At 40.6% G+C, this 26364-nt stretch overlaps 2 protein-coding genes across 2 annotated transcripts in view; one reads left to right on the plus strand and one right to left on the minus strand.

Moving 5' to 3' along the window:
* NUP153 (nucleoporin 153) overlaps positions 1-13809 on the plus strand; it is a 75586-nt gene extending 61777 nt beyond the window's left edge. The window contains exons 17-22 of the mRNA XM_068557924.1: positions 2324-2518; positions 4503-5387; positions 7080-7436; positions 8132-8404; positions 11226-11394; positions 11846-13809. Of these exons, the coding sequence (XP_068414025.1) occupies positions 2324-2518; positions 4503-5387; positions 7080-7436; positions 8132-8404; positions 11226-11394; positions 11846-11927 (1961 nt within the window). The 3' untranslated portion in view covers positions 11928-13809. The remainder of the gene's footprint in view (positions 1-2323; positions 2519-4502; positions 5388-7079; positions 7437-8131; positions 8405-11225; positions 11395-11845) is intronic.
* A 4231-nt stretch (positions 13810-18040) lies between these two features.
* On the minus strand, positions 18041-24887 carry FAM8A1 (family with sequence similarity 8 member A1). Its single transcript, XM_068558215.1, has 5 exons — positions 24054-24887; positions 22829-22949; positions 21078-21201; positions 20436-20575; positions 18041-18917 (listed from the first exon to the last, which is right to left on the minus strand). Exons 1-5 carry the CDS (start codon positions 24778-24780, stop codon positions 18773-18775), a joined length of 1257 nt encoding a protein of 418 aa, XP_068414316.1. The 5' UTR covers positions 24781-24887; the 3' UTR covers positions 18041-18772.
* Positions 24888-26364: the final 1477 nt, after the last annotated feature.

Raw genomic sequence — 26364 nt, forward strand, 5'->3', positions numbered from 1 at the left:
TGTGCTATCTGCCAGAGATACTGCAATGATCGTAAATTACTGACTCATTAATGAAAAGTTCTATTAGGTAACCAGAAAAATGAAGTTAGAGTTGAGTTTTTCCTGTTTCTGTTCAATTTTGAAAGAGTTACTGAAGATTTACATTGATCTTTAATTCATTTGGAATTAATTCATTTGACTCTGCTGTGTCTGTAATGCTACTATATAATTATTTGGTACAGATATATGGTAACATGGATACTAAATAAAACATGTTATGAGTATCCTGGGAATTATACTTCCTATTTTTATTGCATTATCATGGATGTGTGATTTTGTGTCTGCAATGGAAAGCTCTTGAGTTAATAGCCCACATCCCTCTCTTAACACCAGGGGTGAGCCATGTTTCTGATTCCTGCTAGACGTCTCTACAAGAATAAGATTTCAGAATCTTTATTCTGAAATATTTTTCTCTTTCCGTCTGGCATTCTTCTTCTTCCCCTTAACAAAAAAAAAGAAAGAAAGCTCTTGAAGCGTGTAGGAAACCAAAATTTATTCTGAGTTGATGGGTCAAACTTATATTTTTGATAAATCACCTGGTGGCTTTTTGGAGGATAGATTTGAAGGCAACAAAATTTGGAAACCAGAGGACAGGTTAGGAAGTTGATCAATAATACAGGTAGAGATAGTAGTGATATGTACTAATAAAATCAAATGGGGTATAGAATAATGTACGGTGGAAGATAGGTTGATTTCAAGCTGCTGAAGTTGACAGATATGTGTGAGGCCTTTGGATATACTGATAATGGACCCTCTGGACTGGAGATACAGATTTGGGAGTCATTAGCCCATAGTTTTCAAGTAAGTCATGGGAGTAGAGGTGATATAAGGTGAGTGAGCAGAGCAAATAGAGAAGACAGCCTAAAACTGAACTCTGCCAACTTAAGAGAGTAGCAGGAATAGAACTTTGGAACAGTTAATCTTTTAAATGAATAACCAGAGAGGAAAAACAAAAACCACGTGGTACTCGTTGCTTTTTAGGAGGATGGATTTCAAGGGAATGAAACCAGAGGTCTCAATAACAAGGCTATTAAGCAAGCAAGAGATGAGGGGGCTTGAACCAGAAGAGCAGTAGAAGGGTCAGAGAAAGAGAATGAAAAAGATTGGAGAGATATATAAGGGAAGAGTTGTCATCTAGCCGAGGTAACCAGGTGGATAGTGGAACTACCAACAAAGAGATACCACAGGGATGAAAGCCAGAAGTGTGGGTCTCAGGTATGGATGGGAAAGATTTTGTTGGTGATTAAAATCATCAGAGTAGATGAGAGCTTATGAGAAGGGCAGTGGACCAAAGATGGCACAATTTTATTGGCAAGATGGAAGAGAACATACCAGTAAAACACAGATCAGGTAACTGGGAAAAGTGACAACAGCTGGAGGACATTTAGAGAAGTGGGGTTACCAGAATGAATGGCTCCACTCTCAACACTGTATTTCTTCATGCAGCTGTGCCTTGCTGAGCCATCCTTCCTGTGCCGCCGCATCTGCCCACAAAATTGCTAGTTCTGCTTAAAAATGTAAATACCACCCCTGTGAATCCTTCTCCTATCCCATAGTAATTTCTGCTCTGTACTCTTGTTTAGATCATTTGTCACTCTCCGTCTTAGTGATGGTGCTGCTACGCATTTATGTTTGTTTTGCTTTCCCCCCTTTTAGACCAGAAACACCTTTAGAAGTTAGGCAACATTTTATCCATCTTGATATCCCGAGAACCTAAGAACGTTATGGTGCTTAATACATGTCTATTAAATGGCTACCTTATAACAGAAATGCCATGAACATAGTAGGTGGTGTTGAGTTGAATTGCAAAGTGGATAAAAGAACACTTCTATGCAAAAATAGTCATTTCAAAGTCAGAGATCTGTGCTTTGAAATCTTGAAATTAATATTGCCTGGGCTGTGTGTTTTATGAGTCAGGCTGTTGCCTGCAATTTAGAACTTATGTTTTATAATCTGTGATGTTTAACAAAATTTGACAGATTATTAAGGAAAATTTAGTCTTTTAGGCTCTGATTTGTGAGTATGATTCTTAAAAACCATGGCTGTTCAAACTGGGGATTAAAAGGGGGCTCATCACTGAGCAAGGTGTGTGAGTTGCTCTTTTGTAAGATTAAAAGAAATCTGAGATGTCTGTACTGTTTTTAACAATGTGATGTTTAGATTTCTGGCATTTTCTCTTAATAGGAAACACCGGTAAGAGTTGTACATTTAGACTTAGTGGTGTCATTGAGATCTTGACATAATGTAAATCAGAATTTTCCTGTATTTCCCCATCATTTTTTAGGAAGTTCAGTACCTGCTTCAAGTAGCAGCACTGTCTCTGTCTCTCTGTTGTCTGGAGGCTGCCTAGGATTGGACAAGTTCAAGAAACCTGAGGGAAGCTGGGACTGTGAAGTGTGCCTAGTGGAGAATAAAGCAGATTCTACCAAATGCGTAGCATGTGACAGTGCAAAGCCAGGCACAAAGTCTGAGTTTACAGGTAAGGTGTTGGTAAAGTGCCTCCTTAGAATACCACTTTAAAGTGAAATATTTACAAACAGCTTTGGTTTTAAAACTATTCATTCTCTGTTGAAAATTCATGTAAAATGAGCTGTTGTCCTGGACTTTTAGCTCATATCTGTCTCTGAATTACTATGCAGTTGAATTGTTTGCTAGTCTGCAGTGAAGATAAGTACATTTTCTATTTTATTTGTTTTCATTTGAGAAGGAAAATGCTGGTTGCAGCCCACTGAATTAATTAACATGGCTAAGGGGGATACAACTGGTTTGAAAAACACTGCATTTGGGTTTTAGAAGATCACTAAAGCTCCTTCTGTGGCTGCTACCTTATGGTCCCTTTCCCATTTTCCCCACCCGTAGTACAGTAATCACCATACCTTTAAACCTTCCTTTTGAGGCAGACGTGCCTTTGAGATCCTTTGAGGCAGAGGTGATAACTAGTTAATTATTGTCTTTGGCACCTTTGTTTTTAGTTTTCTGTCTAATATCACTTAAGGTATTTCAGAGACCGTGTGGATAGCCATTTGCTTTTGAGATTTTTTTGTTTTTTGGATGCGTTGGGTCTTCGTTGCTGCACGCGGGCTTTCCCTAGTTGCGGCGAGCGGGGGCTACTCTTCGTTGCGGTGCACAGGCTTCTCACTGCAGTGGCTTCTCTTGTTGCGGAGCACGGGCTCTAGGCGCGCAGGCTTCAGTAGTTGTGGCTCGCGGGCCCTAGAGCGCAGGCTCAGTAGTTGTGGCGCACAGGCTTAGTGGCTCCTCAGCACGTGGGATCTTCCCGGACCAGGTATCAAACCCATGTCCCCTTCATTGGCAGGCGGATTCTTAACCACTGCGCCACCAGGGAAAGTCCTGCTTTTGAGATTCTGATATAATTTTTCAAATAAGTTTCTTATGGAAAGAAAGTGGGGTGGGTAATCATTAAAGGGGGAAATCTGAAGACAAGCGCTTTTTACAAGCCCTTGGCTGTCAGTTGTCTTTATTTACATGTGGGTAAACAGAGTAATGGATGAATACCTTGGCACCGTTTAATGATTTTTGTGTTGAGCCAGTCATTCAAGTGCTTCATTTCTAGTTTATTCCACTACAGAGAAGAATTCTGAAACCAAGACTTTGATCTTGTCAGTATAGTATTTTTATTTTTTAAAATATTGCTTCCACTCATACAATTCTAGTTCTTTGGTGCTAAAAATTTTAATTCTTAAGTAAATAACACATGATGTCCTCACAAGATTTAAAAAGCAAATTATGACAGGATTCACAGTGAAAAGTCTCTTTCTTGTCCCCACTGGCTCATTTTCCATCCTTCCTGCTCCACCAATGGTAATAGCTATCTGTGGTTAGTTTCTTGTAACTCTTTCAATGTTTCTTTATGCACATCACAAGCAAATATACTTCTATTCTCTATATTCTTACTTCTCTCTACCTTGTTAGAAAAGGTTGTATACCACACCGCCTTTCTGCACCCTTGACGTTACCACAGATTAGCTTGGACTTTGTTCTTCATTTACAGCTGGCTGGATTGCATATGGCATTCTGCATACCTTTGAGTTTATCATTCAAATAAAGACTCGGCTGTAGACTTGCTGGGTCAAAGGGTACATGTGTCTGTAATTTGGGGTAAATATTGGCAAGTTGCCTTCCACAAATTTTGTGCTGATTTACACATCTACCTGCCATGTCTAGAGTGTCTGTTACTCCTGGTCTCATCACCAGCACTGTTTTATCAAACTTGTTTGATCTCTGTCAGTCTGGTAGATGAAATGTGGCACATCAGTGTAGTTGTGAGGATCGAGATGCTGAATATGGGCAACTTGGTTCATGTTTACTGCCATTGTTAAACTAATACTCTTCGAAGTAGGCCTTTTCAGAGTTGTCCCATGTCCCTTTACTTTTCAAGGTTGGCATTCTGTTTGAGAGAGCAGTACTAATTCATTGTCTTTGTGGTGTTTCTTATATTTTTGAAGGCTTCAGCCCGTCTTCCTCATCTTCGAGCCCAGCAACCTCATCCTTCAAATTTGGTATCCCGTCATCCTCTTCTGGGCCCTCTCAGACTTTAACAAACACTGGAGATTTTAAATTTGGAGATCAGGGAGGTTTCAAAATAGGTGTGTCATTAGATTCTGGGTCTGTAACCCCTTTGAGTGAAGGCTTTAAATTTTCTAAACCAATAGGAGATTTTAAATTTGGAGTTTCATCTGATTCTAAACCTGAAGAAGTTAAAAAAGATAGTAAAAATGATAGTAATTTTAAGTTTGGACTTGCTTCTGGTTTAAGCAATCTGCCTTCTTTAGCTCCATTTCAGTTTGGGGTGTCTAGTCTTGGGCAGCAAGAAAAGAAAGAAGAACCGCCTAAATCTTCATCTGCAGGCTTTAGCTTTGGTTCAGGTTTTGTTAACCCTCCCCCTGCTGCTACTGACACCACAGTGACCTCTGAGAGCAAGAGCAGCTTCAGTTTTGGAACCATAGACACCAAGAGCGTCTCAGTGGCTCCTTTCACATGTCAGACGTCAGAAGCAAAAAAAGAAGAAACCCCTGCCTCCAAAGGAGGGTTCACTTTTGGCAGCGTGGACCCTGCCCCCCTGCCATCTGCCTCGTTGTTTGTTTTGGGAAGGACAGAAGAGAAACAGCAAGAGCCTGTCACGTCTACATCTCTAGTGTTTGGGAAAAAAGCTGACAGTGAAGAGCCAAAGTGTGCACCAGTGTTTTCCTTTGGGAACTCAGAGCAAACCAAAGACGAGGGTTCTTCCAAGTCGACCTTTAGTTTCAGTATGGCAAAACCATCTGAGAAGGAATCTGAACAGCCAACGAAGGCCACTTTTGCTTTTGGAGCTCAAACCAGTACTACAGCTGGTAAGTATTAAACATTGTTTTTTTTTTTGTTTGTTTGTTTTTTTATAAGATGTCAACAAATGTAGCAAGGCAAGGAGTGGTTTATACTGGAAATAGTTGAGAGAGTACCAGTAATAGAACTCTCTGGGAAGGAGCTGAGGATTCAGCTCCTTCAGAATCCCCCCCCGTGATTCTGATGAAGTTATCTACATATCCAATTTTGAGAAATACAGCTCTAATGGAAAGCCCACAATATTTGCACATTTGTCCGTGACTTTCTCCCTTCTGTTTGGGCTTTTATAATCAGAATTACATATACTGTTCAGGAAAATAAGCATTTTTTCTTAAGCTCATGAAATATTTTTTAACTAATAAAATCTTTATGTACAGGCCTTCATTTACAAATAGAGATAACCAGCCTTCATCTGGCATTTAAAGAACATAGACAACAAATATGATAAATCCCTGAGAAATAGAGGTGATTATGAAAACTAAGATCTGGAAGAAAAAAATGAAATAGCATTTTTGAAAGTTAAAGAAACATGGTTTGTGAAATAAAATCATTGTGTGGACTGAGGAGCAGGGGGAAAAAAAAAACAGCTGATAAATTGGATTAGTGAACTGGAATTTCCCAGAACACAATGCAAAAGAACATGAAAACTTTTGAATAATAAATTAGAAACACGAGAAAATGAAAAATTAACCTAAAAAAAAACTGTATGGAATTCAACACATAGGTGTGAGCAGTTTTTGTCTATAAAATTCTACTTAAATTTTAAAACACCCTTCAAAGGAAACAAAAACTAAATTATACATTATTATTTAGAAAGGAATAAAAATGAGATAGGGTCTAATCGAATTTAATCCTGGTATTGCTATACTGTTTCCATTGAAATAGACATTTTTAACATCCTATTAAACCACCTGAAAGTGAGCTAACATGCTCCATTTTCTGTAAATTATACCAGTGCCCATACCACAGTGTGACCAGCCCTGTCTAGTAAGTAGTGTTGGAACTGAGATATTATTGGAACAAGTTTAAAAAAAAAAGTCTTCTACTGAAGGTAACTGGATTCAGGGTCACCATATAAAAAATCATTCTCTTTTCTCCAAATCAAGAATAAATAGTTGGACAGCATTTCCCATTTGTATTTACTAACATTTCCAATTTGTATTTTATAGTATCAGCAGAACCTGCAACATGCTAAAATAGCCTAGTAACAGTAACTGTAGAGGTTTGGAAGTTTAGTACGTTGTAAAGGTAGAGTTACAAATTAGTGAGCAAAGGGTACACCAGTCAATAAAGGCGGCAGAGAAAATTGGCCATTGTTCAGATAAATTGAAGTTACAATCCTGCTAACATAAATTGCGAAATCAAATTTATAAAAGTGTAGCTGTCTCCCATTGTCTGAATTTGTTATCCAGAGTATCCAGTTAGATGTGGATTTAAGGAATATTTTTTATTTTTATTAATCTGAATGCCAAAGGTTTTGCTATGTTAGACAAAATTCATAAGCCATAAAAGAAAAGGTGGATATATTTGACTGCATCAAAATTTAACGTAACAGATGTCCATTCGATGAATGAATCTATATTAAAAACTTAATGATTCTGTTTTCTAATGGACTCTTAGACTTTAGGCTAGGAAAAAATGCTTTCTGGTGTTACCTGTTCTTAAAGGTTTTTGTTTATTTCTTAATTTCTGTCTTACAGATCAAGGTACAGCAAAGCCAGTGTTTAGTTTCCTGAACAGCAGTTCCTCTAGTTCAAGTACACCGGCCACTTCAGCTGCTGGCGGCATGTTTGGTAGTTCCACCGCATCCTCCAGTGTGCCTGCGGCTGCCTTTGTGTTTGGACAGGCCAGCAGTCCTGTGAGCAGCTCTGCCTTTGGGAACTCTGCCGAATCCAGTACATCTCAGTCTTTGCTGTTTTCTCGAGAGAGCAAACCAGCAACCACGTCGAGCGCGGGCACAGCTGTCGCCCCATTTGTCTTTGGTCCGGGTGCCAGCAGCAGTGACACTGCTGCCTCTGGTTTCAGCTTTGGAGCTCCCACCACATCGAGCTCTGCAGGTACATTTAAAAAAGAAGAGACATGTTAGTTTGAATGGCTTTCATTGTAAGCAGATGAACTCTTGGCAAATAATACCACAAAAGAGCATGGCCGCTGTTAGGTCATCTCTACCCAGGGTGTTGTAGTTATTCACTATGTGGAATGATGTTCATTTTGTGTATAGTGTAAGTAACTCTTGGAAGCAATACTTCTAATCTCATTAGGAGTATAATCTTTAGTTTTTTTCAAGTGTTTTTTTGTCATTTTTTTTGGTTTGTTTGTTTGTTTTCTTTGCAATGTTAACTTGTAAATAGCCAGACACTGAAGATTATTTTAATAGACATTAGTCCTCATTATGCAACGGATACGTAATCACAACATTAGCTGATTTCTGCAGTGTGTCACACTTCTGATGGCAGATCAGTTGTCTTCTTAATTTATCTCTTTAAAGACCTAAAAATTTTTGGCTGTTCAGATAGGAGGCTTGTTAATAGAAGTTTTTGTTTACTTGGATTTCATATGGCTTTACTAAATAATGGTAGAGAGAATTGTATTCTTTCTTAATCAGTATTCAAAACTTGTCTTGATAAGATCTGTTCAGCAAGGTAAGAGTCTGGAAAGAAGCTTGAACTTTGCCCTTCCGTTGATAGAGATTCCTTGAGGCTTATCTCGTTCTGACCATCATGGTGATTTCAGTGTCTCTCTGGGCCTCTAGGATCCTCCTTCGTATTCGGCACTGGACCTTCAGCACCATCTGCCAGTCCAGCGTTCGGTGCTAGCCAGACCCCAACGTTTGGACAAAGTCAAGGTGCCAGCCAGCCTAACCCCACAGGCTTTGGATCGATATCATCTTCAGCAGCATTGTTTTCTGCTGGGTCTCAGCCTGCGCCGCCTACTTTTGGGACAGTGTCAAGCAGTAGCCAGCCTCCCGTGTTCGGACAGCCGCCTAGTCAGTCTGCATTCGGCTCTGGGACAGCTCCTAATTCCAGTAAGTACGTGGTAGTCATGTCCTTTGTTTCCGTACTTGGGTTCTGTATGTCTTAAGTATAATTTTTTTCTTTGAACTTTGAAACCATGCATGTCTTTTTCTTTTTTTGTCTCTTGTACTTGGCAAAACAGAGATGTGTATGTTTAGATTTACCTATAAACAGCATTCCCAACTTTCACACAGTTAAGCACTTCTTTTTGGCTGCATTGGGTTTTTGTTGCCGTGCGCGGGCTTTCTCTAGTTGCGGTGAGCGAGGGCCACTGTTCGTTGTGGTGCACGGGCTTCTCATTGTGGTGGCTTCTTTTGTTGCGGAGCACGGGCTCTAGGTGCGCGGGCTTCAGTAGTTGCAGCACGTGAGCTCAGTAGTTGTGGGACGTGGACCCTAGAGCGCATGGGCCTCAGTAGTTGCAGCGCGTGGGCTTCAGTAGTTGTGGCGCACGGGCTTAGCTGCTCCGCGGCATGTGGGATCTTCCCGGACCAGGGCTCGAACCCGTGTCCCCTGCATTGGCAGACGGATTCTTAACCATTGCACCACCAGGGAAGTCCCCCTCAATTTACTTTTAAACACACCTGTTGAGATTTTACCTCCACTTGTATTACTTTTTAATTTCCAAGTGGTCCTCTTTGTTCTGTGGATGTTTCCTTTTTATATCCTTTTGCTTTTGTTTTAGAAGTGTTATCTATTGATCTCTTGAAGATATTAATGATGCAGGGGGTTTTCTTCCCCTTCTTAAAGCTTTTGCTTAGTTTTCTCCAAATTGCTTTTCTTTATTATTGTTTTGGTCTTAGTGTTTCTTATGAAATACTTTCCTCACGTGTTTGGTGCTTCTTGCCTCTCTACTTGTAGTGTTTGGGTTTTTTTTTTTTAATTGTAGTAAGAATGTTTAACGTGAGATCTATGTACTCTTTCAACAAATTAAGTGTGCAATGCAGTGTTGTTAACTCTGGGCACGGTATTGTGCAGCAGAGTTCTAGAATGTACGCGTCTTGCATGACTGACACTTCATACCTTTTGAATAGCAGTCCCTCATTTCTTCCCACTCCCAAGCCCTCCTCTGCAGCCACCATTCTTTTAGCTTCTGTGAATTTGGTTATTTTAGATTCCTCAGAGAAGTGAAGTCATGCAGTACTTGTTCTTCTGTGATTGGCTTATTTCACTTATGTCCTCCAGGTGCATGTTTTCCCATATTGCAAGATTAATATTCCATTTTATGTATATATGTCATTTCCTTTATCTGTGCATCTATCTATGGATATTTAGGTTGTTTCTACATCTTGGTCATTGCGAATAATGTTGCAATGAATGAGAGAGTCCAGCTATCTTTTTGAGAGCCTAGTTTAAAGTCTTTTGGGTAAATACCTAGAATGGGATTGCTAGATCATATGGTGGTTCTATCTTTAACTTTTTGAGGAACTTCCATACTGTTTTCCATAGTGGGTGCAGCGGTTTACATTTCTACCAGCAGTTCACAAGGGCTCCCTTTTCTCCACGTCCTTGCCAACGCTTGTTATTTCTTATCTTTTTGATAATAGCCATTCTAAGAGGTGTGAGCTGATATCTCCTAGTGGCTTTGATTTGCATTCCCCCCGATGATTAGTGAGGTTGAGCATCTTTTTATATTTACCCGTGTGTTGTCTCCAGAGAAATGTCTATTCAGGTTCTTTGCCCGTTTTTTTTGTTTGTTTTTTTTTTGCCCGTTTTTTAGTTGGGTTATTTGAGGGGTTTTTTGGTTTGGTTTTGGTTTTTGTTTGTTGCAGGGGGAAGGTTTGCTCTTGAGTTGTAGGAGTTCTGTATGTATTTTGGATATCAGCCCTTTATCAAATATATGGTTTGCAAATATTTTCTTCCATTCTACTTATAACTTTATGAGTGCAGGACACCTAAATACCACTCGATAATTCATTGTATGTGGTTAGGGCTTACAGATCTTGAATATCATTGTAGGTTTATCTAACAGGCTTGTCCTCTTGGGAGGAACTGGATGCTAGTACAATATCTTTAGGCCTTTTCTTTCAGACTGCCAGATTCCCCAGAGAAGATTCTTCCAGTCTCCTTCCTGAAGGGTATATATACTCCTGATTGCCAGTGTTATGGGAGCTGAGTCGTGGCGGAAGGCTGCAGCTCTCAATATTCATTGTATCAACCTACTCTGAATCCTTCTGTTTTCAATATGGTATCCTTGCCTTTATGTGTGATGTCCCCTGGTCCAGAGGCCTCTCCAGAGACTAAAGTTCTATTCTTCCGCTGGGTAGAGGAGATTTATTATCCTGTTTGGTGCTGGGGAGGGATTGATCTAGGTATCTGCTTCTTAAACAGATACTCTACCATTCTGCTGGTTTTTTTTTTCAGTCACACCTTCATTCTCACTTCCAGAAGTACCTGGAACCTAAACCTTTTGGGTATGTTTAGTGTAAATGGAAAGACTTCTGTGCTTTCCCTTGCTGCTAGTTTAGTACTTGGCTCCAGTTAGCCTTCCAACTTCAAAATTTTGTTGTGTTGTCTCCTTTCCATTTATTGTAAAATTCCCTTTTCTGTTATTTTAACATAATTTTTGAAGAAGATAGAGGTAAGTATGTTTGTTGATTCCACGGTCTTAGCGAAAAGTCCACTTTGCCCTTTTTTCCTTGGTCATGGGTGAGTTAGGTCACTTGTTTGAGGGTGTCAGGTACATATTGTGTGAGTGGAGAAAATACTTAATTTTCTTTAAGTGACCATAAGAGCTTTAACCCTTTACAGGTTTTTGTATGTAAAAGTCAGAGTCATTACTAGAAGAACCATCATTTTTGCCTTAATGAAGTTTTTCTGCTTCATCTGTTGCAGGTTCTGTTTTCCAGTTTGGCAGCAGTGCTACAAATTTCAACTTCACAAACAATAATCCATCAGGAGTGTTCACGTTCGGTGCAAATGCCAGCACACCTGCAGCCTCAGCCCAGCCCTCTGGCTCAGGGGGCTTTCAATTTAGCCAGCCTCCAGCGGCGTTTACTCTGGGGTAAGAGAGCTTTTTGTTGAAATGGAGAATTTAACATAATGAGGGTGTGTGTTTGTGTGTGTGTGTGTGTGTGTGTTTAGAATCACCAAGGTGCAGTATAGTTGAGGTAAAATCTACGTTCTCTATCAATTTACCATATTACAATTTTGGAGGATCATAGCCTAAGAAAACTAGCAGGAGAGAGAGAGAGAGAGAGAGAGAGAGTGTGTGTGTGTGTGTGTGTGTGTGTGTGTGTGTCTGTCTCTAGCAGGAGTGTGTGTGTGTCTCAGGTATGAGGTGTAGCAGAAAGTAGCAGGGTGTGTGTGTGTGTGTGTGCGCGCGTCTCTCTCTGAGGGTATGAGGTGTAGCAGAAAGTAGTGTCCCCCACCCCATCACCAGTCACATTTAGTGTTATGATTGTGAACTTTCATCTGAGCATCATGTCACATTACAGAGTTTTTGTTTTTCACAGGTCAAATGGGAAAAACTCATTCTCTTCTGGAACTTCAGTTTCTGGTCGCAAGATAAAGACTGCTGTTAGACGCAGGAAATAAAGGTCTTGATGGTGTTATACACACTGTTTTAACAACAGCTGGTGCCCTACTTTCAGATTCTGGATTGTACTATGTGCTGGGTTATCTGAAGTCAGATCTTTAATTTTGGAATTTTCCTCCTTTTTTCTTTTCAGAAACCCCAACTTCACCTCTCTCACCCCCTTTTAAAAAAATAATAGCTAGACCGGTGACTACTTCTTCAGCAAAAATGTTTTATGATCCAGCAAATTATTCACTGGTTTGGCATAGGCTGGCTGAACCCAGGAATCAAGCCCGCTCAAGACAATGGCTTTGTATACAACCTCTTTGTCTGCACCACCATGTGCGTTGATATGCGTTTTATGGAACGCATTGAAATTGTAATTATATCTGAGGAATTCTGTATAGATTAGAGGATGTTGAAATGAATGATTTCTATGCTGAGTTTGTGCTGGTGTATGTGTGAAGTGAGTGAGTTGGGTGTATTGTGCACTAAAATTTTCTGATAGAGGAAGCCTGATTAAAGAATGGTCCATACTAAGGACTTGTTAGATCTAGTTCATTCTCCATTTAATAATTATATGCTATTTCTATATTGGCATTCTTCTGACTATCACCTGTCTTGCCTTTTTCATTATTTTATTATGAAACTTGTGTAAATACAGTTTTGTTTCTGTACTTTTTTGGCATAACATAAATCTGTGAACTTGAAATTTTAATTTTGTGTTAGAAAATTTTTTTTGTTGTTTAGTCTTGTCTCAGATTTTATTATGTAAATCCCATTATTCAAAGTTGCCTAAATCCATTTGGAAATCTTTAAAAAAAAAATTGGGGATTCTTAAAGTGAGTTTATTGGCTTTTCTGATCCAGTTTTTGTTTGGACCAAAAACCAGTATTGTACAAAGTATTAAGCATATATTTTTATATTTACTGAAATGGACTGTGGTGACTTTGGATAATAAGGAAATGTTTAATATTAAAGCCATGTTTATTACAGTATAATTAACATGTTAAACCATGGGATAAATGCCATCAATAAAAAATTATGAAGTATGTTTTGTTCTAGTGTTAAATCCTAGTGAAGGTATGAGTGTTAGTGGAAGGGAACCTTTTTATAAAGGTTAACAATGGTCTGGTAGAAGAAAAATTCTGAAGAATACATTGAAGTGATTTGGACAACTCCTAAGTGAAGGGGAAGTGTAACCCTGCTTTATGTCTGGTGCTAGGAATCACACCTACTCTGCATATAAATTGACATACCTTTTTAAAAGTTGAAAATAAACACACGCAGCCATTTCTGTTTGTACTTGTATCTTCCTTGATAGGTGACTAGACAATGTTTTATTGATAAGAGTTCTTGGAGATACATGCCCAAAATAGCCCACAAAAACTTCAGTGGTCATTTTGTGGAATTTCTTTTGGATTATTTTATCGATTTTTTTGTAACTAGATGTCTTTCCTATGGTCCATAAAAGTGCTCTTGGGATAGCGTTTGATAATTGTATTCTTCAGTTTGTACATATAATTATTCTGTGGCGACTTTTATTTTGCTGAACTTGCGGTTAAATTCAGTACTTTAAAATGTTTAAGAGCTTTTTTTGTTTCCAGTGACATGGTTTCTCTTACTGAAAATGTCTTAGGCCATCATCCAATGCTGGTTTTGGAGCAGGAATTTTGTATTTATAGTTCTCACCTTATTAAATAATACACATTTGACATGAACCTCTTTGGGGCAGAAGATGATGGTGAATGCTAAAAGAAGTAAACTGGAAACCTGTGGGGTGTTGATGCGGAGAAGTTAATGCCTAACTAAACTGCACGTTCGTTCATTCTTAGCCATTCTTTAGGTCGATATGGATGGGAATATTAGGCTTTCTCTTCTGGGAAAGATTTTTCATTAAAAATGTGCTGGAAATATTTCATTTTATTTAGTAATTTTTTTTTTAAAGCAAGTAACTGAAAACCAAACTTAGGGTGGCTTATCTTATAAATGAAATCTCCTGGCCCCCAGAATGGAGATCTCTAGGGCTAGAGTGTTTGGGACTTGGGTAGGACTTGGCTTTTCATCTCAACTGCTTTAACTCTCAGGCTGCACACGGCAGCTATAGAAAACATTCGTGGTAGCAGCTCCAGCCTCAAATCAGTCCCTGCTTAAGCCCAGCAGAGGTATCTCTTCGTCGGACTGGTGCAGGCTGCAGACCCACTCCCTGTGGCTGTAATAGCACCCTTGGGTTCCATGCTCCATACACAGATGAAAGTCAAGCACTGTTTGTGGAAGAAGGGGAAACGTTATGGAAAGAAAACAATAAAAGCCCGCTTCTCATGCTGGATCAATGAGGAATTGTTTTTAACTGAAAATCTCTGAAGGTAAGAAAGGCATATGCAGAAAGATGGAATAATCAGGTACGTTTATATAATTTGATTGATTTACAAGAGGGTCCGTTGTTCTCACTGAATGTACATCAGTGTGCTTGGTGAGGTGGGCCAAATGTATATCCTGGGACCTGCTCACCAGAGATTGATGCATCACCGGGTCCAGGTAGGGCCCAAAATCATTACATGAGCACCTGGAAGACTTCTGATGCATGAGGTCCAGGCATGACACTCTCAAGTGGTAGGTTGTTTTTTAGTAATTTACAGTTTGGGGCATTAAGAAGTACAATTCAGACAACTGAAATAAGTCTTTAGCTATTTGTTACAAATTTCTCTTGGAATTATTCATGGAATCAGGATTTTATTACTTGAAATAAGTGTTGGACTAATTTTAGCAATTTGTAACCAGGCCATAAACTTCCTGGTTTAGCCTGGGGAAGAACTTATGTTTTAATTGTATCAGTATGTCAAGTGCTGGGCCTGTTTAATGGAAACTGATGAATTTGGTACAGTAAAATTGAGAAAAATGGGTGTGTTGGGTCTAGCTGGCTACACACACCACCTATATATACCATGTCAGAGCTTTCGTTTCCTTGTAATATGGGGCGACTTTTATAAGCTTACCTCAGACATCCACTGTGGTTTCCAGAATGTGTAGTAGTTCATGGCCGAGGTCCTAACAGCACATTGTGTACAGGATTCAGACCACGCCACAGGTTAACTACATTTAAGTTTATCCTTTATTATCTTTGTGTTTCTCGAGGAACCTGTTGTGTGTCCTGTCCTAGTTTTGTTCGTAAAGGTCTGAATAGGGAATGCTTAACAAGACCAGACTAGGATTAAATTGCCCAGCTCAGTCTTCTACTAGCTACGAGACTCTGACTTCTGGTTCCTCACATGTAATGTAGGTCCTTAGTATCTTGCACTGCGGTTGGAATGGCTAACAACTTTAAGGAACGGACGGGATTAGTTTAACATTAAAAGCTTAGTCATCTACAGCTAACTTCTGAGTGACTTGCTGAAAGAATATATCTCAAAGTGGATGATTTTTTTTTTGATAGACCTCTATTTCTGAAAGCATTCATCTCCTGAAGGCAGAGAATGCTAGAGCAGCTGTATTTGGAAGCAAGGGATTCTGGAGCAAACCTCAAAGAAACAGGCAAAACACAAAAGCATTGGCGACCAGGTATTTATTGAGACAAAGAATACAAATTGGTGGCAAATTACTAAAAATAGAATGTTGAATTTTCATTTATAGGCAGGCCATCAGAAACTGTTTGTGGATCAAGCCATACTATAATGAACTGCAAAGAAATACGCACACAGCTTGAGAGGAGGAACTTTACCCAGGCAAGCACGTATTGCAAAGATTTTGGCCTTTGGTGTGGGGTGCGGGGGTGGGAAATGGCAAGTAACTGAAGTATTTTCCAGATTTTAGGAATACTGCTATTATTTAGGAATATTCTTTAAAAGGAACAACAGCCTGTTTTCATAGGGATAAGTGTAGAATAAAAAAATTTAATACATTCCCATCAAAAAGCCCTTTATTCCCAAGTAGTTCAATTTTCAACTCCTGTCTTCCTTTTGCCGGAAATATTTATGCCTAAGTGCAACGCCCAAACAAGTCACTTAAGGGAAAAAAATCCTCCTTTTAGAGTTAGTTAGAACAATTTTTACTGTCATTTGAAACAAACATTATAGACTTTTATAAATTTAGACAAAGCCCTCAAATATAATGCAGTTTTTTCAATCCTGAATATTTGGGAGAAACTAGGTGACTGTTTAGGGAGAAAGAAGTAACTTCTGAAGCAGTGCCACACGAGTACCACACAGGTGCTGGCTCTCTCTCTGGTCACAGATGCCCTAAAAGCACAGTTTGCTTGCCGCCGCTCCCACTCACCTAGCTCAGCCCAGCGTGCATTTAGTATGTCAGACTTTTCTCACGGTGCAGGAGCCACTCAGGCTGCATATTTCGTAACAGGTAGAGTTTCTAGATGCCTAAATTAACCACATGACCTGTGGTTTTACATACGGTATTTTCACTGAAATAAATAGTATTCTCAGCATGACTCCTAATTTTTGTTCCCTTATTATCTTGTAAAAGTGATGAATGATATTAATACTATGAAGACAACTTTCTTTTTGCCTTTTTAGGCTGTAGAGCTTCAGTATGAGAATTCTGTCTTGACACAGAAAATTCAGCATTTCTATAAATGAAATATAATAAAGTATAGTGAAAATAGGCCGCAGCCCCAAGAGAAAAACATGTGGCTCCCCCTTCCGCATTTTGTCATTTTCCCCCCGAACTTGGGAATCAAAAATCTCCCTAAGTGAGTGCTGAATTCATAAACAGACTTGGATTTTGTTGTAAAGGCAGACAAAGTAACACTTTTTACTTGATTGATAGGGCTACATAGTGTAACTTGAATCCTGAGAAATGCATCTACATAGGTATTAAAGTATAAAACAAACTGGACTACGTATTTCTTGTTTTAGTGTATAAAAATAGCCTAAGTGGTGAACCATCGAGGAAATTATACATTAAAGGTGTATTCCAGAGCTACGTGTCGGAAGGGTACATTTCAACTCCAATTCCCAATCAGGGGCAAAGGCGGTGTATACACTGATGCTAATGTATACACTACTAATTGGTAAGTTTATGTAACATTTCCTAATTTCTCCTCTAATTTAAGAAGTTAGTGGATGGTTTGGCTTTGTTTACTGTGAAGGGCCATAACACTTTATCTTCCCACAAACAGGTGAATGATCTGTTTAGTATTTTGACACATTTAACTAATAGGCTTTCTGTGATAGATTTACTATAAAATTATTTTGAAAAACATTGTTTATGAAAACCATAAACCATGGCTCATGGTTTTCATGAAACTATAAACCATGGCTCATGGTTTATGAAATTTTACAATAAAAAAAGGCATTAAGGACACTGTTAAGGTTTCTATAAACAAATTGAAAATATTCACGTTTTAAATGTCAAAAAAAAAACCACTTTAAAAACTGATACAGTAATAGCAAATGTATTTGCTGTTAAGACCAAACTAAAGCCTAGATTGATCCTGTAAGCACCCTAGTTATGAACTGTTCAACACAGTTTAGTGTTTTGGGGGAAAATAACAGATGCAGAAAATGCCTAAGAAACAAAACCTTTAGTTCAGATACACCTCAGCACAGCTAACTGGGCCATCTAACAAAAGCACACACGCGCACTAAATTAAAATGGCAAAACACGAAGTGTTCCTTCACATTTCCCTCAAAAATGTCATCCCGGGCAGGCCCCAGATGAGCTTCTGGCCCACAGAACCAAAGAACTCGGAATAAGGTCTGGAAATGCTACTCTTCCTTGTTACAGAGAACAGTCCCTCACGGGAAAATTGGCAAGTATTTCACAGGCTACTAGTATTTAATCATGAAATGCTAAGATTATTTAATTCCTTGATGCTTCAAAAGTTATGGAACAATATAATATGATAAAAGGAAACTGGTATGTGAATATCCTGTATATAAAGAGAAGTTATATTCAGAACACTGAAAAGCACTAACACTTTCTTCATGCTGCGCACGTACTGGGAATATCGTGTAATTACAGTAAATATGCAACAGTTTGATAGGACTGCTTTTCCCCACATATTTATGGTTTGATTTAGGGCACTGAAAACACTTGCACATGAGTTTCAATTTAAATTTACAGTGAAAACTTACCCTCCCCCCCAACCCCATTAAAAGCAATCACTAACTTACCTTTTTCTTTAAAAAAAAAAAAAAAATCAAGGATAAGATAGCAATATGACTTAATACTTTTTCATCATGCAAAATCTGCCCCCAAATACATGTTTAGGCATTAAGAATAGTTATAAAGTTACATCATTCCTGCAGTAAACTGCAGTACAGATTTTAAAATTTCAAGTCAGGGAACTGCTCGCCGGCCTCACTTTCCCCTCTCTCTTGCAGCTAACTCACTCACCCGCTCCTGGGATGGGCGCTAAGTGGCTTATCAAATGTGTGTCCCCACTCCCTCCCCCCAAAAAGCAAAGACAAAAATTGCCTCAGGAAGTGTTACTAAAGGGTGAGTGTGTACACTAAACTCAGCTGGACGTTTTCCATCATCATTTGGGATAAACCAGAATAAGCTGTTAAAGTTTCGTTTGGAGATTTCAAAGCTGAAAATGCTCTCAGCAAGTTCTAATAAATACCTTAGATCTTATGTATATACTGTCCGTTGTTGATTATGACACCACTTGCCTTCGGTTCAATCTAAAAATTTTAACACTTGAACTTAACAGGTTTTTCTTCTGGAGAAGTTCTTTGACATTCAAGTAAAATCAATACTTTCAGCATAGTCACCTGCATCACACTGGAGCAACTGCTTTAATTTCTAAATCATCAGTTAATGTAACCCAGGGATACTGATGGCCTTGATACATAATTTAGTCTTGTCATTATTCCAGAGAGTATGGAATTCAGGGCTTTTTGGGGCATCATCTGACCCCATTTCTTTTTACCACAATGGTCCCTGCTACAATGTCATAGGCTGTTCGATTATGCTGAAAAAACAGCAGTGTGATGAAAGCAGGGAAAAAAGAAGCAATAGAAAAATTCTTGATCAAAGCTCGTATAGTGGACCTAAAAAATTAAAGCAAAAAAAAAAAACACAAAAAACAGATAAGTCGTATACCAACTACATATAGATTAATAGTATTCTATCAAGTTCAAGATGTATTTAAAACATATTCAAAGTATAATTAACAGAGTTTTAACCTTTGATAACTGAATTACTTTCAAGTAGCAAAGTATGATCAAACCACCTGGGCTAGTTCTAAAGACTTCGTAACATAAAAGTTAGACTTTAGAACTTGCACATGAAAAGCAATAATATGTCTTAGAATGTGAACTAAAAGTTTACAGTATTTTCTAGTATTTTGACAGAAGACTAGAATAACTATTGCCTTTACTTACCCTTTCTATAGTCACTCATTACTTTTAGTACCTCTATACTTTTACTGTGTTTTCACTATCTTCTAAACTGAATACACTTACACAATCCCATTTTCTACCTTCTATGAAGAGCACCAGCATTTCAAATTACTGTATTTGTTTATCATATCTCTTCTTTCTTTGTGGGCTTCTGTGATTAAGGAAAGCTTTAAAAAGCTTTCAACAGTAGCTCAGAATGGAGAACTGTCATACTAACATTAGATTTCTGCCTTTCAGTGCACTGAACCGTTACAGGATAACACAGCAGCTGAGTGTGGGCTCTGAATCCAGACTGCTTGGTTTCAGATTCATTTTCTACCAACTACTAGTTGTGTTACACATCTGTAATAAGAGGGTAATAGTACCTATAGTACCTATCTTAAATTAGTTAATACATATGCAATGTTTTTAAAACAGTGCCTGGTTTATGAGGTGCTCAATAAATATTAGCCATTATTGACTCATTAAAAGTAATAGCCAGGATTATTAGAATCACAAAAATGTAAGGAAATTTTGAAGATGTGAGCAAATTCAAGGCTTTTTCTAGAGTCTCTTGTTTAAACAACCCAACTCTGAATCATTCTGGCAGCAATTCCAGCCAGTATCCTGTTTTGCTCAACTGATTACCACCTACTCACCTCCACAACTTCCATTATCACTATCTGTACCTTCCCCCAGAGCCAGATGCCAACAGCTAGCCATGAGTACTGGAAGTATTACAAGCTCTATCACTTAGGAGCAGGATGCACGCATGTATAGCTGTCAAAATTCTTATTGCCTATTCAAGATGGGATAATGACAGGTATTACCAAATGGAAGCTTCAAGGCAGAGCAGTAACTAAACTCCCAATATCCACAGATGTAGAGAATACTAAAGCTAGGCCTGGAGCACTGATAGAGCAGCCACGCCCAGATCCTCCACTCATTACTGTGACCTACCGTTCATAAAGTGCTTACCTCTGAAGCTGTATACTGAAGAGGCGTCTATAATCATTGAAAACATTCAAACTTTGTCTTAAACTTAATAAATGTAAGCCTATTATATGCCATGAAGAACCAACATCCTAAAAATACTTTTATCAAATGGTATAAGTTATGAAAATAATTTTTAAGTACAGTAATCAATTCATAAGTACACAATACATTAAGCTAAAAAAAAGAACTTACGTTGTAATGCTAACATTTGAGGAAGGAATCACTAAAACCCGACTTGGTGCAATAAGCACTGATGTATCACATGTCACAACTCGAAGCCCTAGCAGGAACTTCCCTGGGGTCGCTCCACCTGCTCCCCAAATGCAAATTATCTAAGGAAAGAAGGATAATTTTAAAATAATTTACTGGCTCAACTATACCAATTTTAAAGGTAAATTTTCCTGCCATATGATTCATGTTTTAAATTTTTCAAGTTGGAAGAATTTCATAGAATACTTGAGTTAACCTTTTAATGCATTTCTGCAGGTCTCTAACATCTTCAATACCACAAGATATCTACTGTAATATTTCTCTATGACCCATTATATTTTTTAGCAAGTTGCTTCTATGGAAAGACACATTTCAAGTTCCACAACCAACTTAAAATATAGTTTCGGACAACAAGACTGAAATGTATTACAAAGAAACTGAAAAATGTCTCCATTCCCAAAGTTTTAACTTGGAAAGTATTATGTTAAAGGAAATTTAGAAAAAAAGACATTTGACAAATACATGATTAAAAATAAAAACCTCCACTACATTTTTGTCTTGGGCTGATAATCTAAAATTAGATTGTTAAATATTTATTAATATTTGCTGAAGTCAGTAGCTTACCTCATAGAAACAAACTAATAATCTGTATATAAGCGCCACAACCATCATTTTCTGCAAGTCTTCCATGGATGTGTCTTCATCTATTTCTTCTATTATATAATGCATAGCAAACTTAGAGATATCCCTACAAAAAATAGTTTTCGGTTACAAAGAATCAGTTACCAGAGCAGTTGCATTGATTTCTTTTTCATTAGTGTAAATCAAAAACTTTAATTGAAATTATAAACTAATCTTCAGGTTTCCAACTGTCTAGTTTCACAAAACATTCATTAGCTTCTTCAACAAATAAGCAGTACCATGAGCAGACGCTGTACTACCCCTGGGGATAAAATGCCAAGTGAATTCAACATGGTCTCTGCTTTCACAGAGTTTCTAACCCAGCAGGTGAAGCAGAATAAATAATAATGAAGTGGGGAAAGGGCTATAATAGAGAACCATTGGGTACTTGGAGACACGTACCAGGCACACTTAACTTAGTGGAGGCGTCCCAAAAATGGCATTTAAGGTGAGATCTGAAGGATGAAGAGAAGTTGGCCAGACTAAGAAGGGAGAAATTTCAGAGAGAGGGACTAACCAGAGAGAAAGCCTTTAAGCAAGAGTATGATGGAAGCTGTAGGCAGTTCAGTGTGGCTCAAATAACTAAGTGTGAGAGGTGAGTGATTAAGAAATAAGGGTATCTGTTAAAATATATGAGGACATTAATAAGACTTACCCTGATGGCAATGAGAAACTATTGAAGGATTTTAAGGCAGGAGAGTGGCAGAATCAGAATTTATGATCTCTTTGGTTTTCTATCAGAGACTGAATTGAGATAAAACAGGAGACAGTAAACTGAGATACCAGTTAGAAGACTTGTGTTATAATCCAAGCAAGTGATGGCAGTGACTGGACTAGGGAGAAGCAATGATGAAAAATGAAATTCTGACAGTGAAAAGGAAATGGTATGGGTTGAAGGTTATTCAAGAGATTGAACAGAAAGGAGTTAGTTGGTACTTGATTGGATGTGTAGGGCGTAAGGGAGGGAGAGACAGGGAAGAATCATAGTAACATTCAGGCTCCTGGCAGGGGCCCTGAAATTTAATTACCAGGGTCTGAACTTGACGGTCACTTACTGCCTTTGTAAATTCTGGGCTTAACTTTGTGTAAGCCCAAATTTCAATCACTATAAAATGGAGAGATTAACCTCTACTTTATAGTGGTGGCAAGATTAAGAGTCCATACGAAGCCTAGCACACACAAAGTGCTTAGCAAGTGATAACTGCTATTATGATTGTTAATCTGAAAGGAAGATTATTCAAATAAATAGCTCACTCTGCAGTCCACTTGGAACTTGCCTGACAGTATACGCAACCCCATTTGGAAATGCCATCTAGCTGATTATTAATAGTTCATCTACCAAAACCTCTTTATGCCTTTGTCTTTAGATACTCCACTCTGAAAACGATTGTAAGAGAAAAATTTGCAACTGGCCTAATAGTGAATAAAATCAAACCAGGGTTGGAGGTTCCTTTCACCTACTTTTGATAGGTGAAACTCCCCACACCTTGCAGAATTTATTAAGTGTTTTTCTCTCTTTTGTAGTTATTTCTTAAAACCAACAAGAAAGCAAATCTGACAAAGCTCCTGTAAAGAAATCATTGGCACTGGCACACAGATTATCCATATAGTCACTTGCAAGCATGGAAAAAAAATTAAAGCAAGATCTCTAGACAGTGCACATTAAAACCCTTCTGCAAATGGCCTTAACTTACTTTATTCCACTGAGGTGCATAATGCTTAAGACAATGGTTGCTTTTATAAAGAAGAGAATAAAGAAATCCACCATCTCTGCCATGAATCTGTGGGCCAAGGATGGAATAACATACTCTCTACCTGTAAGTTAAAAAAAAAAAAGAAAAAAGTTAGGAAAACTAATCGTTGCACATAGGCCTTGGAACCCAAGCTAGGTAATGAATGTAAAGTCAAGGTACAACTTGCTGATAAAAAAAATTTTATAACTGCAACAATTATTGGTATTGACTTCAACAGGGCATGTTATTAAAACAGCAACGCTACTTCACTATTTACTGAGCAGTTTAAAGCTTGTTTTCACCCCCTTAATGTTTAGAAATGATTTCAGAGATAAAATTTCATTATTTCAAGTACTCAATACATTTCACTAGGGATTCAAATGAGGAGACTCCAGGTGATTACAAGCCTATGACACAAAATTAAACTTTTTTTTTAAGCAAAATATCAAGGTTAAGTGTAGACGGTACGAAGTAAATCCCTGTGCCCCTCATCTTACCCCTTATTCATTTAGTTTGTCTTGCTTTCTATGTAACAAATCCAGGGATTATCACGCTGCCATCCTAAATTCTGAATCAAATTCAGGCAACTAGGTCTTGTCCCATATTATCTGTGGCTGGATAAAGTAAACAAAAAGTCTAAATAATACACTAAAGAGTGTACGTGATTCAGAATATTCTAATTCCCATACAGAAGTAAACAGACGATACACAAGATGAAGCCAAGGCCCGAAGGTTCCTAATTCCATTTGCATTCATGAAAATCTCCTTTAACATCCGTCAGTTCCACTGTCCCTAATTCATAAAACAGTTTTCATATTAACTATATATAATATAGTTAATACATCCATGTCTGGATTCTTTCCAGCATCACCAGTCAAAACTTCCCCTCCCCCCAGCCGGGTCTGCCGTCTGAGTGAATTAAGCTTCGGATCTCACTCCACACCGGGAGACGAAGGCTAAGAGGACGCTTTGAGGAGCAAAGGCTTCTTTACACGTGGAAACCACCAGTCCGGGGAGCCAGGGAACCGATTCGGAGCGCTAGGTCTAAGGGAAGGCGCACGCTCGGCCGCGCTGCACACCCTGCGAGCTGACAGACGCGCAGAAGCCACGGCGACCGCGGCAGCGCTGACAGCGGAGAGGGGCCCGCCGGCCCCGCCCCCAGGTCGCTCCCCGAAGAGCCTCTCACCTGCCTGCCGCCCGGTCTCGCTCGGGGCTCGCGAGGCGGCGGCGGGTCCTACCCTCGTCGCTGGGGCTGCCCGGGCTGGCGGCTGCACATGAGGCGCGCGGGCTCCCGGGCCGGCGACCGGAGCCGAGGCGGTGAGGCCGGCGGAGGCCGGCGGCTCGGGCCCGGCGGCCGCGGCGCTCAGGAAGTAGAAGGGGTTGTAATAGCCCAGCTGCAGGGGCGGCGGCCCGGCGGCCGGGGCAGCGGCGGCGCCGGCGCCCGCGAGGTAGCTGGGCGCGGGCGGCTGGGGGCTGCAGTAGGCGGGGAAGGCGGCCAGGCCGCTGTGCCAGGTGAGGTAGCCGCAGTAGGACTGCCACAGCCACTCGTGCACCTGTCGGGAGTACTCGCGGGCGCTCAGCCGCGCCGGCTTCTCCCGCGGCGCCGCCGCCTCGGGCGCCTCGCAGCCTACCGGCGCCTGCAGGCCCGCGCCGGGGCCGGAGCCAGAGCCGGAGCCCGCCTCCCTGCCATTCTCGGGCTCGCGCGGCGGCTCCGACTCCTCGGCGGCGGCCGCGGGGGGAGCGAGGCCCGGGGCTGGGGGCCGGCCCGGAGCCTGGGGTTCGGCCTGCGGCCCGTCCCGGGGCCGTGGGGCGGCGGCGGGAAGGCCTCTTCGCGAAGGAACGGGCTCGTGGTCCCCTCCGCCGTCGTCCTGCCCGGGAGGGCGGCCTCGGACTTTCTCCGGCCCCTCCGCCATCGTCGCCTCAACAGCACGCTCGGCGGTCCTGTCACTGCGCCGTCTCACTCCCCCACTGGCCCCTCCCCAACGGCCCGGTAGCCACCGCCGCAGCCGCAGGCGTCAACAATCCGCCACCGGAAACGGAAGCCCACCCCCTGGTCGGCGTCGCCGGCGCGGGGCGGAGCAAGGAGGCGGGGCGGAGCATGGAGGCGGGGCCTGAGAGTGGGCCTTGGTGCTCAGAGACTTGGGAGGCAGGAGTCGTCCTCCTCGGCTGGGCGTCGTGGGCTTATCGCTTGAGGGGCCCAGACTATCACCCGTCCCCCAGACGCGCACCTCTTGTGGTTTTAATGAAGTTGGAGGCCCAAGGCTTCTTCAGATAATCTCACGGGATGTGGACTCAGGCTGCTCCGGGAGAAATAGCTGATGGAGGAAGAGGATTTCAGAGAGAGGTCCCAGGGCTCGGCGCCGCCTTTTCTATTTGGGGCCGCGACAGTTTTGGTCTCTAGGCACAGGGCTTGTTACTTGTTCCGCCTGCGTTCATTCCAGTTAACTGGTCCTCTCCCATTTGTACTCAAGGTGATATGAGGCATATCCCCTTAGAGGATAAGAAATTAATAACCAAACCATATTGGGATCTATCAAGATAGTATGGCTCAGCGGCAGAGATCTTGATTGTAAGAGAAAAGAGGAGTTATGCTGATTTAAGAGCTAGACTCTGTCCTTATCCTGGAGCTGACCTGTGTCCATAATATCTTACTCTGCACTGATGCAGACACAAGCCTACTTCAGCAAAACTGTGCCTTTCCTCAGACCCGTGGTCTCAACCTTTGGTGCCTGCCTTTCATTTTCTGTTAAGGCAAGGCCCCGTTCATATCCCAGGGCTTTGGAGCCTCCTCTGAGTACCGAAGCCCAGGCACGATTTCCCCTTCCTCTGAACTATATATGGCACCTTACATATGTATAGTTTAATACACCTTCCTATGTCCTTAAGTTGGTTAAGTGATAGGAATATATCTTTGTATCCCCAGTCCCATACAGGAGATCTACAGGGGCCAGGTATTGTGGGTTATACTTGTTAACAACGATTCCCATAATCACTCTTGACTTTGCTCTGGGAGATGAAAGTAAAAGGCTTAACTTTTGCCCTGAAGAAGCTAATGATCTGGTTAAAGGGAAAGACTTTTATGAAACACTCGAAGACCTATTTAAGACAATACCAATATAATACGAGTCCAAAATAAGGGAAAGATCATGGTGGCCTATTGCTAGAAAGGTTACCCTTACAAATGTGATTTTAAAAATCAACTCTGGGACTTCCCTGGTGGCGCAGCGGTTAAGAATTTGCCTGTCAATGCAGGGGACACGGGTTCGAGCCCTGGTCCGGGAAGATCCCATATGCCGCGGAGCAACGAAGCCCGCGAGCCGCAACTACTGAGCCCACGCGCTGCAACTACTGAAGCCGGCACTTCTAGAGGCAGTGCTCCACAGCAAGAGAAGCCACCGCAATGAGAAGCCCGCGCACCGCAATGAAGAGTAGCCCCTGCTCACTGCAACTAGAGAAAGCCTGCACGCAGCAACGAAGACCCAACGCAGACAAAAATT

Source organism: Eschrichtius robustus, chromosome 12 (genome assembly GCF_028021215.1).
Source record: "Eschrichtius robustus isolate mEscRob2 chromosome 12, mEscRob2.pri, whole genome shotgun sequence".
In the NCBI taxonomy this organism is placed as follows: domain Eukaryota; kingdom Metazoa; phylum Chordata; class Mammalia; order Artiodactyla; family Eschrichtiidae; genus Eschrichtius; species Eschrichtius robustus.

What these genes read in the sequence shown, in the direction of transcription:
- FAM8A1 (XM_068558215.1), bottom strand. Translation starts at nt 24,780, where the DNA reads ATGGCGGAGGGGCCGGAGAAAGTCCGAGGCCGCCCTCCCGGGCAGGAC. An exon ending in ATGCACCTCAGTGGAATAAA is followed by an intron (nt 21,202 to 22,828) that starts GTAAGTTAAGGC and finishes TATTTTTTGTAG; the next exon opens with GGATATCTCTAAGTTTGCTA. An exon ending in TCAAATGTTAGCATTACAAC is followed by an intron (nt 18,918 to 20,435) that starts GTAAGTTCTTTT and finishes TTAATTTTTTAG; the next exon opens with GTCCACTATACGAGCTTTGA.